General features: G+C 38.2%; 1 protein-coding gene, 1 long non-coding RNA gene and 1 pseudogene across 3 annotated transcripts; all 3 read right to left on the bottom strand.

Annotated features, from left to right (window-relative positions):
• Positions 1–4344: 4344 nt before the first annotated feature.
• On the bottom strand, positions 4345–7042 carry LOC149036803 (uncharacterized). Its single transcript, XM_089188572.1, has one exon. It carries the CDS (start codon positions 6321–6323, stop codon positions 5289–5291), a length of 1035 nt encoding a protein of 344 aa, XP_089044698.1. The 5' UTR covers positions 6324–7042; the 3' UTR covers positions 4345–5288.
• Positions 7043–9967: 2925 nt separating this feature from the next.
• LOC149036802 (uncharacterized) lies at positions 9968–12027 on the bottom strand. Of its 2 annotated transcripts, none has more exons than XR_016181429.1 (4): positions 11594–12027; positions 11261–11462; positions 11010–11173; positions 9968–10665 (listed from the first exon to the last, which is right to left on the bottom strand). It is a non-coding gene; the product is annotated as an uncharacterized LOC149036802 (long non-coding RNA). The 2 variants fall into 2 exon arrangements; XR_016181430.1 differs by having other exon boundaries at positions 11261–11454; positions 11594–11708.
• Positions 12028–12871: 844 nt separating this feature from the next.
• On the bottom strand, positions 12872–14250 carry LOC149036801 (uncharacterized; annotated as a pseudogene).
• Between the last annotated feature and the right edge of the window lie 1106 nt (positions 14251–15356).

Genomic DNA, 15356 nt, shown 5'->3' with positions numbered 1-15356 from the left:
GACACCTTATCGGTTCGCCTAAATCAAACACGCCAAAACCGATCAAATTCAAGGTAAATTTTTGAAAAAGTGAGGCGTTCTTAACTGATCCAACTAACATAGCTAGGAGGTAGGTGCCATAGAAAAGGTAACTACAGAAAAAAAACTTTGCGGCCCGACCTTTACGAGAATTTTATAGCTCCGTGAACTTACCTAATTTTCGGCAATCTCCAAGTTTGGCTGCCATTTTGAGGGATGTCAACATGAAGCGTAACCGATATAAATCAAGCAGGTAAATCTAAAACCGTCAGAAATACATACGAAAGCAATTCAAATGAACTTTACTTTCAATTCAGGCGGCAAAATTTGAAATTGTTCGTTAAACTTACCATCCCCATGCGACCATTTATTCCAACAATTCAAACACTACAACTTTCTGAATTCCCCTCGTCGATTCCACCGCAAGAAATAACCTGTGCCACCCAAGCTTCGACTCGAATGTGAAGTACGAATCAAATAACATTACTGCTTCATCTTCGCGGCAATATCACGCTGGTATTTTGATTTTCCGATCGACAAGAACGGTGATCAAGAATCGATCGGTTTGTTTACCTCATAAACGTGACTCATGTTATCATTCATGATCATGTTCATGTTATCAGCAGAAAATAGTTCATGGAAACTAATAAAGAGCCATTATATCAAATAATGGAAACTTGAAATGGTAGATGTTTTGGCACTTAATGTTTCACGTCAGCTGAAGACATAAACAAAACTCAGTAAGGGTGGGAGTGCAATAAATTGTATCAGAACAGACAGTGGAGCACACAACTTTTAATTACGTCAAAATAAACAAAGATACATTTTTTGACTGAAAGCCGAACTTTGTAAATTCATAATGAGAGAGAGCATAATGAGAGCATAATGGCGGTCACGTTTTGCTGTAGCTCCAAGGTTCAAAGAGGTTTTCTACTTTTAGGCTTGGTTTTAACACATCTAAATGTCATCCATAATGCAGCTAAGTATCCTCTTCATCAGTACACTACCTTGATTGTACCAGAAACACTAAGTACTGCAATTGAGGGCGTTATTTGTCTTCGGACTCCTGCCGGCGACAACAACTTCAAGCCCGCGACTTCTGGCGGTTTTTGTAAACGCAAGGGTTCCTGGAGTTCATGCAGAGTTTTGTACTATGCAAACTCTGTGGCTACTACACAGATACTTTTACTTTCTGGTGATGTAGAACTAAATCCTAGATGGCGAGGCATATCTACGGAAGGTGAAGATTATTTACTCAACTTTGCGAGTGAAATCAACCGTGGCTCAAATAATTTCAGTATAGCACAATTGAATGTTCGAAGCTTGAGGAATAAGATGGATGAAATCAAGCTATTACTTAAAGTGTGTCGTTTCGACATTTTAGCAATTACCGAAACATTTTTAGACGCGAGAATATCGAACAAGCAACTACATGTGGATAACTATAAGATTGTTAGAAGGGACAGAAATACGGGACAGGATGGAGGTGGCTGCTTGATTTACATTGCGAGCCATATTTGTTATTCAAGGCTCAAATCCCTAGAGCCCCCTGATGTTGAATTAATCTGGATCAAAATTATGCATAATTCGTCTGCGTTGATATTAGGAAATTGTTATCGACCTCCTTCTGACTTCCAGTTCTACGAACGATTTTGTGATTGTCTGGAGAAAATGTGGCTTAGGCACAGGAATGTGGTGCTTGTCGGTGATTTTAACTCGGACTATTTTCGTAGCTACAAGGGTGTTACATCATACGCCGGTAGAAGATTACAAGATATACTCCAGCAATTCAGCTATAGCGTAATGAACGATAGGAGCCAGCCAACAAGAGTTACAAGTGAGACAAAAACACTGATTGACTTGGTTATTACCAGCAAGCCGGAGATTATCAAAGGAACTATTAAAACAACTGAGTTGGGAATCTCAGATCATAAGCTGGTTCTTGCTACAATATGGTCCAAAATAAAAAGGCCGCCTCCAAAGATAGTCAGGGCCCGCACCTTCAAAAGATTTGATCAAGCTACTTTTGTGAAGGATATCGAGAGTGCCCCGTGGTCAGTATGTTCAGTGTTTAACGATCCAGACGATTGCTATTGGGCGTGGTTACGCATATTCAAAGATATTTGTCAGGTGCATGCGCCTTACAGGGAAGTTAAAATTAGGAGCGTCTCGGTACCTTGGATAACACCGCAAATACGGCACTTGATGAATAAACGTTTCAAAATGCTTAAAATGGCACAACGTCTGGGTGATCCAGACCTGTGGGCTGAGTATTCGGAGTTGCGGAATAGAGTGACACGGGAAGTGAGGCTTTCTAAGAGCAGATACTATTTGGAACTGTTCAATGAAGTGAAGGATTGTAAATCCTACTGGAGACTGGTAAAAAATGCGACAAACGGCAAATCGATTACCCCGATATTAGGGATCAGGAATGCGGATGGAAAAGTTGTCACCTCCGATCTGGACAAAGCGAACATACTTAATGAACATTTCTCAACTATAGGCGAAAAACTGGCCAACGAATTGCCGAATACCAACTCGACACAAAGTAACGTTCATGTATCTACCGTCGCGCCTTGTGTTATGAACATAAATTTATCGCAGGAGGTTATTGTTAGTTCGATGGCTAAGTTGAGAGCCGATAAAGCCTCTGGGCACGACAGAGTTGCTCCAAAACTTTTAAAGTTTGCCGGTGACTCAATTATTCCATCTTTATTGTCTGTTTTTCAAATAAGCGCCACCTGCAACAGTGTACCGGCTACTTGGAAGGCTGCAAACATCTCAGCTCTCTACAAAAGTGACGATGAAACCGTTAAGCAAAATTACAGGCCTATCTCGCTATTAAGTGTACCAGGAAAACTGATGGAGTCTATGGTGGCGTCAACTATTACCACGCATGTCACTGAACAAGGACTTGGGAACCCTCACCAGTGGGCGTATAAAAAAGGTCATTCCACCGAGCTGTTGTTAGTGAAAATAACGGATGACTGGAGACAAGCGATCGACAAGAAACATGTTGTAGGCGTGGTTTTTGTAGACTTTCGTAAGGCGTTTGACGCAATTCCCCACTCCATTCTGCTCCGAAAACTTCAAAGTCTTGGTGTAGCTGGGGACTTGTGGTGTTGGATAAGAGATTACCTCTCTGGAAGAACGCAAGTAACGACGATTAATGGGTGTCAATCTCAAGCTATGCCAGTTACTTTTGGTGTACCTCAAGGGTCGGTGCTGGGCCCTACCCTGTTTTCCATCTTCTGTAATGATCTGCCCAATATTACTGAGGGAATAGATGGTGACCCACAGCTTCACATGTACGCAGACGATACCACCGTCTATGTCTCAGCTCCGACCTATGATCTGGTGGCCTCCAAGTTGAATGAAGTACTAGCAAGGCTATATACATGGTGTTGCGAGAACTGTCTCACTCCACATCCCACCAAGACGGAATGTATATTGCTTGGTGGACGCGGAAAATTTACTGGGCCAAAACAAGCTATTAAGATGGGTGATTATGTTGTCGGGGAGGTTGTTTCTGCAAGATGCCTAGGTGTTCAGATAGATAATGCTCTTAAATGGGATCATCATGTACCGGAATTAGCTAAGTCATATACGCAGAAGTTGAATTTACTTAAATCCTTGTATTTCCTTCCTATACAGGCAAGAATTGATTTCTATTTTAAGGTTATTCTGCCGTCTGTGACATATGGTATGTTAGTTTGGGGCTCTTGTGGTCGAGTATTTTTCTCAAGCTTAGAATCTATACATGTTAGAGCGGCGAAAATAATATTTAACTTGGATTGGTGTACTCCAAGCAAGGAGGTTCTTGCCACAGTAAAATGGAATACCTTAGAGATTATGTATGAGAAACGATTACTAATCTTAGCGCATCAGGCTTATTATAATCTTTTGCCACGTCCTATGAGCCGTCACTTTGAAAAGTATGTAAGTAGCTACGACTTCAGGAGGAAAATGACATTTAAGTTACCTAGACCTAAGACCGATATGGTCAAGAAATCATGCTCATACAAGTCAATTACTCGGTGGAACGCTCTGGAAAATCAAATGAGATCAATTCAAGACGTTGACGCTTTTAAAAAGTCACTCAAGTGTATTTTTAAGCCACGTATGTTATAATGATGTACTATGTAGAATTTTTATTGTTGAAAATATGTAGAAATCTTACATTAGTCTTCTTATAATTAGTTACGAATTTAGTTTTATTGGATTTAGTTAGGAATTTAGTTTTATTGTCCGTACACGACCACATCAGCTTTTGCTGAATTTTTTATCGTGTTTAAATAAATGCTGTTGTTGTTGTTGTTGTTGTTAAATGTGTGATTTCACGGTTTTCAAATTCACAGTTCGGTGAAATGATGAAAAATCCAAACAGAGCTACGATATGATACTAAGTTTACATATCCCATGTATATCCTACCAAAATTACCTATACCAGTTATTTAGATGGTGAGCATTGATATCATATAAAACATACACATATATCATGATGTAAATAAAGAAAAATAAAATTATTATAAGACACAGTTTTGTCCCAAGCACCATTTCTAACGATTTCAGCACACAATATTCCTATAATGTTTTCAACTTAATCAACTTGTTAATTGCTAGGAAAAAAATTACTGAGTCAAAATGTTTGATTATTGATGAAGAACAAGGTTCCAAACCAGCTTTAAAGATTTTCTGAGGCATTTGTCTTTTATTTCAGGAAAACTAAACGACACTTCTTTTGGTTACACCAGAATAAACAAAGATAGATTGTTTGACTTAAATAGCCTAATTAGTAAGCTCTTAATGATTTTCCACAAATTGTAATTTAATCATTACTAGAATAAACGACACATTGCTAGATTATTAAGATTTATAGTCAAAAGCTAACAATTCAAGGCAAAGCTTGGTCACTTCACATTGTTGTTTTGCAAAGGACGCGAAGAAATTTACAAAGATTTATAACGCACGTGCACGACTGTTCTACTCATGAAACCTTTTGTTTAGTGAGGTTCCCGCTCTATAGCCGCTGTGTTTTTGTCAAACCCCCTAATGTCAAAGTTCTTTATTTCACAAGGCTGTAGAAAAGCGGCATAACACCACTCTAAAACACGGCCAAGTCCTATTTTATGGAAAACCCAATTAAATTCCAGATTATTATGAAATTTTTCGTTTAGCTCCCATTAATATTTGTCACGCAGGTTGTGTAAAAACTGATATCGAAGGAACATGGCAAGAGATGCTGCTTACCCAATCCAAAAACATTGAACTCACCTCTCTGACAGTCCCTCAAACACAGACTCCTGTGGCTTCATAAGTTTGCGGATTATGTGCATTGAAGAACTAAAACTCAGAGTCAAAGTGAGGCCCAGTGCTACAGTGCGAAGGGCAGTGAGTTTTAAGTTATTCAGGGAGCCTTGCGAATTGAGAATGAAGTAAAACACAGCTACTATGTCACTTTCAACATAAGCACAGATCATAGACACACTGATGTAGAACACATACCTTGTGACAACTTTGTGTTTGTTGAGGATGATTATAAAAAGAAAATTACAAACTGTGCAAGTTACATTGTAAAGCATAAAATATAAAAACTTCTCATAAAAACTTTCAAATAATGGAGTCTGGTTGAGAGAACAGTATGGTACAACGAAGCACAAAACGAGCAAATACATGTTGGATGAAAACCAATCGCTCCGAATCAACTTTGAAGGGTTCGTCGAAACGGTCCAGGTTCTCCTACAGACCAACGTACTATACATAAAAAAGGAAAATATTCGTACAACAGACCACCATGTAGTGAGAAATGCTGATATCCCAAAGCCTGCCCCGGGTGGAAGAGCATCCCAGAAAACCTGTTGCCGAAATCTTTCTTGTTCATCAAATCGGAAAAAAGACCATCCTCCACTTGAGATACCTACAGGGAGCGCTGCCAAAGTGAGAATCACATAACCAAAACCAATTGCGAGGTAGCGAATACCTCTTCCAAATATCCTCGCCACACGCACTGTGATTGAACTAGTCTGAGCGTGATACGTAAAGATAAGATCTCGTTGGATAGAGTGTCCTCGGCCCTCCTCGACCATTTCCTCGTCACCAGACTCATCGTCGATTTGTCGCGTCGTTGTCACGCAACAGAGTATCTTCTTTCGTCGGAGCCATTCCAACGTAATAACTGGACCCACAAGAAACCAAAAGAAAAGGTACTTCAAATAAATTGCCATCGCTTTAAGATCATCTGACACAAGTGAAACTCTAATATGGACTCCTGTTTGGTCTGCGGTGGAAAGTTGCGAATCAGTCATGGACCAGCGAACCGACGCTTTTTGACAAAGAGAGCCATAAACAACAGGAATTTATAGTTTATCTGCCGTTTTTACACTACAATTTTTCTCCAACAACTTGTATGTAGAGCGAGAAAATATCAGCATAGAGTATCCTGCGTGCTGCGCTTTTATTGCCAGGTCGCAAAACGAACATATTTTGTTAATTTCCTCCTTTCTCCCGATGAGCGCAATTTTGTTGACTTGAACTCTTGCCTTTCCTACATCAATTAATGATTGACAAGCATTGGCCAGCTTTGAAAATACTGCCAAGCCATCGAAAGTGAGATCTTTTTTTCCCTCTGTTGATGATGCCTGCAGAAAACTAATCAGTGAAGGTCCTTTAAGATTGGGAGGCTCGTATGGTAGATGCGATTGGAAGGCTGGTTTTGTTTGAGAGTCTTCTAAACTGCAAACCACGTCCGTTGTGCTTGAAAACGATAAACTAATTTCAGGTGAAGCGTTGTCATCATCCTCCGGTATGAGCTTAGGCCTTGGTCCTGGTCTTGGTCGTGGTGAGAAAAGGGTGATCCATAATAAAACTGACAAGAGAACCACAAAGCAAACAAAGCTTGCAAGCACTTTACACTTTCTCGACATCTTAAAACGGTTGAAGAATATCAAAACACAGTTCGCTACATGCTTAAATGAGAAAAAAGTGATTGTGATTGTAACCGCTGACCTGGATTAAACGGGCTCTGAAAGACGATAGTCAATATATTTTAATAAGAGAAAGTATTTCTTTATGAGCGCTGAACCCCAAACAAAACCTGCACCCACAAAATGGATTAATAAGAATATACGAAAGTCATATATTTGAACTGCGGAAAAAGACCTGAATATGAAAGTGATCCTCGCAGTAATGTACACTACTTAAGCAGTAGTGAGAATAAGGCCTGAAAAAAATTCGAGAATTTTTAAAAAATCTTCACAGTTGCCTAAGTAGTGTACATTACTGAGAGGATCACTTTCATATTCACGACTGTTATTCTCTTAAAGTCTGCTCCTGAGGGAAACAGTTGGTTTTCTTTCGCCAAGGGTCTCAATATTCCCGAGAAAAAGTCGAGGGAAACATTGAGACCCGAGGGAAAACAAAAATAACCGTTTCTCCAGAATTCAAACATTAAGTGCTTTGTTATGCATCCAGAGGACGAACATGGTAAACAAGAAAACGATGAGCGTTCATAACAGTGCACATTTATATATTGTAAACACTGCAGATGTACCTTTGACCTACCGGAGTCCTTCAGCTCCACCAGTTTTTTTTTTTTTTTTTTCATTTCGTCTTTCGACAAAGAGAATAGAGTTACATTTTGACCATAGGCTGTTCCACAGTGTTTTCAAGAACTAGACGTGGAGAAAAAGCAACAAATCAACATTAATACTGTCTGGAATCGCGCCGAAAAGTTCAGGAAGGGAGAGTTTAAAATATTACACGCATAATTACACCACTGGTCTCAGTCACATTCTAATCACGTGAACAACTTAGACGTTGATCGCATTTAATAACTGTATTCTCTTCGTGATTCAACTTTGACATCCTGTCCAAATTGTATCCCGAGCGGGATACATTGTAATATATTCAGGCTCATGCGACTATAAATTAGCCAAAAACAGTCGTCTTGAGCAAGGGAAACATAAGGTGTCAAACAGCACGAATTGATCGAAATATGCAGTTTATCGCTGGCTATCAGAAAAACCAAATCTCATTCACACGCACTGTGTCTCATAATGTATTCGGATAATTGCTATGTAGAGTCGGTTTTATCTAGGCCCAATAATCACGCTTGTTTGACACAGACGAACGAACAAACTTGATTGTTACGTGACTTTTTATCAGAAAGTTGACGAGAGGTGATATAGCAACCGTAAGCAATAGTTTTTTTTGCTGCTGCAAGCCGATTAGCGAGCTCATTGGTGAACCTCAGCGTCGCAGAAGTGGTTCTCTACTTTAATTGCGTGATCCTCGTAGCAGTAACAATTCCCGTGTGAATATCCAGCGCAGGATTCTCCCACTTTCGATTTGATGAAGGAGAAGAAATTCTGGGATGACCTCAGACCTGACCCGAAAGGAAAAGCATTTTTGAGTGTCTATGGCGGTCGCCTCTTCAAGCATTGTGTTTCCTTATGTACAGTCGGCTTGCCTGTGAGGCTACCTGGAGGGGTCATGCAAACTTTCCAAAGCTGATCCAAATTAAAGTGATTGGTTTGCATTGAAAATGATACCCTTTGTGCTGTGTGGAACCATATCCACGGTTAACGAAGAGAATTGTCTTTTTACGAGTCAATGTAAGTATTTTTCTATTTACAACACAATTAGTACAGTCTGTAATTGTCTTCGTATCATCATCCTTCTTAACAAGTACCAAGATGACACAAGTTTTGTGTTCTTCATCAATGCATGTATGATTTGTGTTTATGTTAATAGTAACGTAGTGGCAGTACATTACTTTGCACTGAATTCTCATGATAAGTTGACTGACCCACGAGTAACTGCTCAGAGTTGCTTGGCAATATTTTTGTACCTAGGATTAAAAAAATATCAAAATAGTCTGGTTGCCCTAAGAATACGGAATCTTATTCAAGAACGATTGAATAAAGATCTGTATAACTGACGTCACGCAGTCACGAACACTTAAGGTTGTCTGTGTGCAGCTTATATCACTTTTTAAATGCTGCCATCTTCCGGTCCATTGCAATTTATTCATTGCAATCGTGTTTAATAAATGAATTTATAACACGTTAAGAATGTATAATTATATTCGTGTGCAAGAGTAAAATAAAATTAAAATAGTCTGGTTGTCCTCAAAGAACGGTTGAATAAAGATTCAAATAATTGACGTCACGCAGTCACGAACACTTAATGTCGGTCTGTCTGCGGTTCATTTCGCTTTCCCAATGCATATTTTAAATGCTGCCGTCTTCCGGTCCATCCGCTTTTCCCGATGCAATTCAAAAATAGCTCACACTACCAGTACGGAAGGACTTTACATAAGCTTACAATTTGCGAGTTAAAAGAGCACAATTGTTTGAAAACTCGACAGATCGACCAAGGTCCCAAAGATATGTGCCCTATGCAGGCGCCAGCTTAAAAAATTGGCCTTTTGCAGCAATCGGTCACGTGAGAAATTTCCCCATAGCAACGAGGCTGTGGTGGGCAAGCGAACCAGGCATTCCTTGACAACAACAAGACTTTGACCGATTAAGTGTAACATAGCAAGACTATAGAGACTGTTTTTACCTTTGTTTCCATTTTAGAAATCTAGTTTTTTTGAAAAATTGGTAGTTTAGTGTTTTTCTTTTATGCGAGCATATTTTTTTCTGGCATATCTTTTGTAAAACCGAATTTATCGCTCAACATGAATGCATAGTTTTGCAATACTCTTGGTATTCTTAGCCTCGGTTACTGAAAACTGGCCCTTACTTTGGAGAGTAATATTCAACTTGATTTTCTTTTTATGAAATATATCTTCAATGTCAAACCCCTTGTCTGCCATTACTGGGTCATTGTTTTCTAAGAGATCTAATAATCCACAGCAGCGAGTGATTTCCTTATCTGATATGGAACCTGTGTAAAGTGAGGATACAAATGTAACTGCACCATGAGGAGCCATACCCATAAGTCCTTTCAGAGTGGTATTGCTTTTTTTATGATGAATACAGTTGAGATTGAAGCAATAATGATGATGGGGTCTGCACATATAACTCTGTGCAGTCTATTATCACCCTTGTTGTTGGATATAGGTCTTTAAAAGCTTGCGGCATAGATTCATGAATTTGCTCCCTAGAAGCCCAGACTGGCTGGGTGCTAAGAAAAAATACAAATAATTTGCCCAGGTGGTTATTTTCCTGCTAACAGTTGATGTGCTTATAGAAAATCTATCTGCCAAATCTTGTGGAAACAGGCCAAGCCTGATTCTGACTAAAAATAAAAACAACTCATCAATCAAGAGCATATTACGAGCAGACGGCCTGCTGGCTTGCATACCAGCAGGATTAACATAATTCATATGTTGTGCAGAAGGCTCAACAAAATGATAGAAATTGTAAAAATGCTTGTAGCTAAGAAATCCAGTATAAAATTTAATGCCGACATTGTCCAAAGAAAAGCGCTCAAGTCCAAACTTATGTATTTTGAGAGCTGCAATTTGAGCTTTTAGGCTTTCAATCTCCTTCTGGGTTGCTTCATAGGCTACTTCCAGTGAAGCCTTGCTCTCTGCAACAGGTTCAATGTTGACAGGTTCAGGTTCAGCATCGTGGACATCAACATGGTGAAATGAGGCCATCAGAGATTGCTTCATGTTCGCTATTAGTTTGACTGCCACTAATACAAAAAAATAATTTCATCACAATTAATATGAATAAATATTACAATAGATGATATACATTGCAGATCCACAATTAATAAAAGTGGTAGCAAATTTGAACAACCACTAGCCTTGTGTTCACATTGAAACAAAAGTATTTTCACAAGAAGAAATAGTTATTCAAACAATAACTATTCAAATTTGCTGCCATATTGCACATCCGTGTATACTAGTTATTTTCTTTTTTTGTCACTCCCACTCACTACATTAAATATTTTCAGATATTTTGCATACAATGCTTAATTCACATTATGTTGATTTCAAGCAAATGACCGTCGATAGATTACTGTATATACCCTACCTGTCCACAAGGCTTATGACTTTTCGTCTTTGCTTGGTGTTCGTACGCTAGTCGAATATTGAGGGTACAACGCCAGTTCTCAGTAAAGCCTTTCCTGTCGGGGTTGGAGGCCTATAATCGCTTTCCAAAAAGTGCCTGGAACAGACCCTTATATTGTTTATTATCTAAAAAATATATAACACAAACATTCTTACAATCCTGCTTCATGGAAAGTAAATTTAGTACTCACTTTTCTTAACTTAAGAGTTCACCGTGAAGTAAGGTCCTTCGTTTCTTCTTATTTTGATGATCCACTGATTTCTTAGAGCGTAATCCTTCGGAAAACGATGTAAAGACAGCTTGTCGTGATATCGCGAATCCTCATTACAACGTGGGACAAAACAATGAAGTCAATTTTTGTTCAATGTAGTGGTTTCTACTGTCCCTTGGTCGTCGTAATTGGCATCTAAAGAGCTTAACAATAAAAAATAATGGTCATATAAGATGGTATAAACAATATTAGATGTATAATGAAGGAAAGAATAAACCTCACACAAAGGTCAATAGACGCTACGTAGATCTTCAAAGTTAAAAGAAAACCATACCATTTTCCCCTTCTATTGTAGAACTCATCGTGAGAAAAGAAGAGAAATCACTTAATTCATCCTCTATTAAGTCTGATTTATCTAAAAAAGACGCAGATAATTTGTTAAACCGAAACTACGAACTGAGATTCAACACAACACTGTGGATCTCACACGAAGTCGCGATGAAGTACATAAAATATGTCCTACAGAAACATCACTTGAAATGGCATAAAATCGCTACGACTCTGTATATTATTTCCCAAAATACCAAAGAATATGACAGAAAGTAATAAAGATCAGAATCTCGATCGTTGGAAAAGATTTAATAGTCTAAAAGATACGAAGAAAAGTATCAACAACTTAGCGGTGAAGGCAGCCGCCATTGCTGGTCACGTTCTTCGATCGCGTCCCTTTAGGGACGATATATTTGGATTTACAAAAGATCTGCGAGATCTTAGATGGTTGGTTTTTTCTCAATTCATCAGAAATTTCTGTCCCACCATTTATTCGCCGTCTGTATTCGGACAGAACTGTCGGGTGATAACTCGGGAAAAAATCGCTTAGCAAGGGCGAATAACATCATAATTCTGTGACACACTGAGATGTCATCGAGCAACAACAAATCATTCCGGAACTGCTAAGATTTCTCTCAATACAAAGACACACAATCCCATTTCACTCAAACGAACAAGAAATGTATTTTTAATCACTGGAGGCTTTAATATCAGTACCGTATCCTAAAATATTGTTATTCCAAAAAGCTGCCGTTATAATTCTTATTATTTGCGATGAAAGTTCATAATTTTACAAACAAATTTGGGAAACGCACAGAGTTACGTAGATAAATTTCTTCAACGCTGCGTCCCTTCTTTTTAATACCAGTTTCTGGTAAATCCAATGATGAATACAGTAAGTTTATACATGTGTAATTTTTTTAAGGTTTTCATTTATACAGTTATGTGAAAATGATCTAATTATACTACTCTAGTATGTTTACAAGCACGTTATGTATTTCAGTGCAATAATTAAAGTATAATTAGCATAAAAATAGCGGACAAAAATTAATTGATCATTTAATCTTGTAGAAGACGAAGGACCCACAGTCAATTTAGTCTTTGACCTTACTGTGATGACAAAACAGTATTTAAAAGTTTAGACAATTATGTGCAATAATCAAATAGTGTTTTGTCTAATTTAACAACTTCTCTGTATATTTCGATCGTGCAACAGTATAATGAACCTATAGGGAAAGTATCGGTAACAAAAATCACAAGCAAAAAATTAAAACTCTGTGATCTAAGAAAATGAGAAACTCTTATTGAAGAACAGCAGCTGTCGTTCAAGAAGAATATTAATCTTCCGTTATAATTTCTCACGATCCTAAGACATGAGAACTTTATAGATTTCTAGGTTGGTAACACCTATGGGTTAGAGTGTTTGATGTTTGTCGAAGATGAAGGTCCCACCGTCAATATTGACCTTTACTCGAACTCATAACGTTTCTACCCTGGATTTTTCGTTCTTTTTGTTATGGAAGTCAAGTAATACTATGCTTGATCTTTGCCGTAATTTCTTTCTTTTTTTTCTTTTTTTTTAATGTTTGTCTTTTTTTTTGGCTTTAGTTTATTTGATTTGTTGTACTACTTTTTTTCTTGTTTTGATCATTTCATATCAAGATCCAAAGTACAGTCGACAACATTAAACAATGAGATTATTTTACACTTTCTCAAAACAACTAGCTTACTATCAAATCCCGTAATTGTTGCACCTCGGTTGTGACGCACATTTAATTTTAAAACCAGATCTTCAAGGAGGATGGTAAACGTGACAATTCACCTCTCTCCCAGTCCCTCAAACACAGACTCCTGTGGCTTCATAAGTTTGCGGATTATGTGCATTGAAGAACTGAAACTCAGAGTCAAAGTGAGGCCAAGTGCTACAGTGCGAAGAGCTGTGAGTTTTAAGTTGTTCAGGGAGCCTTGAGAATTGAGGATGAAATAAAACACAGCTACTATGTCACTTTCAACATAAGCACAGATCATACACACACTGATGTAGAACACATACCTTGTGACAACTTTGTGTTTGTTGAGGATGATAATAAAAAGAAAATTGGAAACTGTGCACATTATATTGTAAACCGTAAAATAGAAAAACTGCTGAGAAAGAGGTTGGTCGCTGAGGGAACAGTATGGCACGATTGCGCATAAAGCGACATGTTGGATGAAAACCAGTTACTTCGAATCAACTTTGAAACATTTGTCTAAACGGTCCAAGTACTCGCACAATCAAACTTACTGTACATGAAAAAACAAGTTTTTTGTCCTTTGCCCTACCGATTATTTTTTTACCCAAAATAAGGAGGGGTGGCCCTCTCCTAGATCCGCCACTGAGTGCTTACATCTAATATCTTGAAGAGTGATGGCCAACAAACGATCATTATTCTTCCGCTGACTGAAAACAATATGGCGCAACGGACGATTGCAACTTATCGAAGATTTATCAACAAGAATGGAGTTGATCTCCTAAGTATAGTGATTCTATCAAGTATCAAATGTGAGCAGAGTCAGACAAATTTTTCCACGTCAAACAAGTCTTGTGTTTTTGGGGATGATCAGTGCTTCAAATGCTCTTCACAACAATTTACTCACCGCCGTAATTTAACGTACCTGCATCACTTCTCCGAAAGTTCCTCAAACCACAGGTAGCCCAAGCTACAGAGTCATGGCCAAATCCGTAAGAGTTTGTATGGAAATATTTACGACCGCTCTTACGAACAAAAAGTACAGTCAAATTTCCAATAAAAATACCTCTCCTTACTTCCACAGTGCATCGCTTGCTATCTGACCGCTTACTATGTTGAAAAGAACCCATTTTAGCGAGTTACCCATTTCTAATAAACGAGCAGATAACAGGCGCACTGGGGAAGAAAGGTGAGGTATTTTAAATGAGATTTGACTATGTTTTTTTCATTCCTAGAAGCGGTCGTAAATATTCCCATACAAACTCTTATAATTTTGCCACGACTCTTACTTCGCAAGATGATCATGATCACCTCACAGCTGGAGCTTGGGTCACCTGTGCTCAAACAAAGATTCCCGATTCCAGTTGCCTTACAAGTTTAAGGATAAAGTGCAGTTACTACTTGAGACTCAGAGTCAGAGTGAGGCTAAGTGCTTCCTTGCGGAGTGCAGCAAGTTCACGTTGTCGAGGGAGCTGTTAAATGAAATAAAATGCTGAAACTGTGTCCCTCATAACATAACATAACTTCAAGCATGAAATTCATAGTGGGAACCCAGTAAAGAGAAAGGCAACAACCATTACCTTTTTGCCAGTTTCAGGTAACAAGGCGTTTTAAGGTTAAAACAAATTTGAATCAAAAGATTTTTTTTAACTTTTATTGTGACAAGTTTTGTATGTTGTCATTTCGTTTATTGTATTGACTGCAGTTTATGTAAATGCCAATACTCATGTTTAATACTTTGACACCTAAGAGTGACTAGCATCTAATTTCTCCTTACAGTATCAACCTCAACAAATAAAGATGATGAAAATAAAAATGATCTCCAATTCAAGAAGCTTTTGATTGCCACACAAATTCTCCTTGTCATTACCATAGGAAATACGAAGAAAACAGTGTGAAGAATATAAAAACCAATGTAAGAATGTGAAGGGTTTAACCCTTTCACTCCCAAGATCTAATTAGTAATTCTCCTTACTATCTGCCATACAATTCCCATGATGTTAGTTCAAAGAATTTGGTATTAGATCAACTAATAAT

This window comes from Pocillopora damicornis, chromosome 12, assembly GCF_964200805.1.
Source record: "Pocillopora damicornis chromosome 12, jaPocDami1.2, whole genome shotgun sequence".
Classification (NCBI taxonomy): Eukaryota; Metazoa; Cnidaria; class Anthozoa; order Scleractinia; family Pocilloporidae; genus Pocillopora; species Pocillopora damicornis.
This window is presented reverse-complemented; position numbering and strand designations above follow the sequence as displayed.

Excerpts from the sequence above, each read along its gene's own strand:
- LOC149036803 (XM_089188572.1), bottom strand. The coding sequence starts at position 6,323 with ATGACTGATTCGCAACTTTCCACCGCAGACCAAACAGGAGTCCATATT.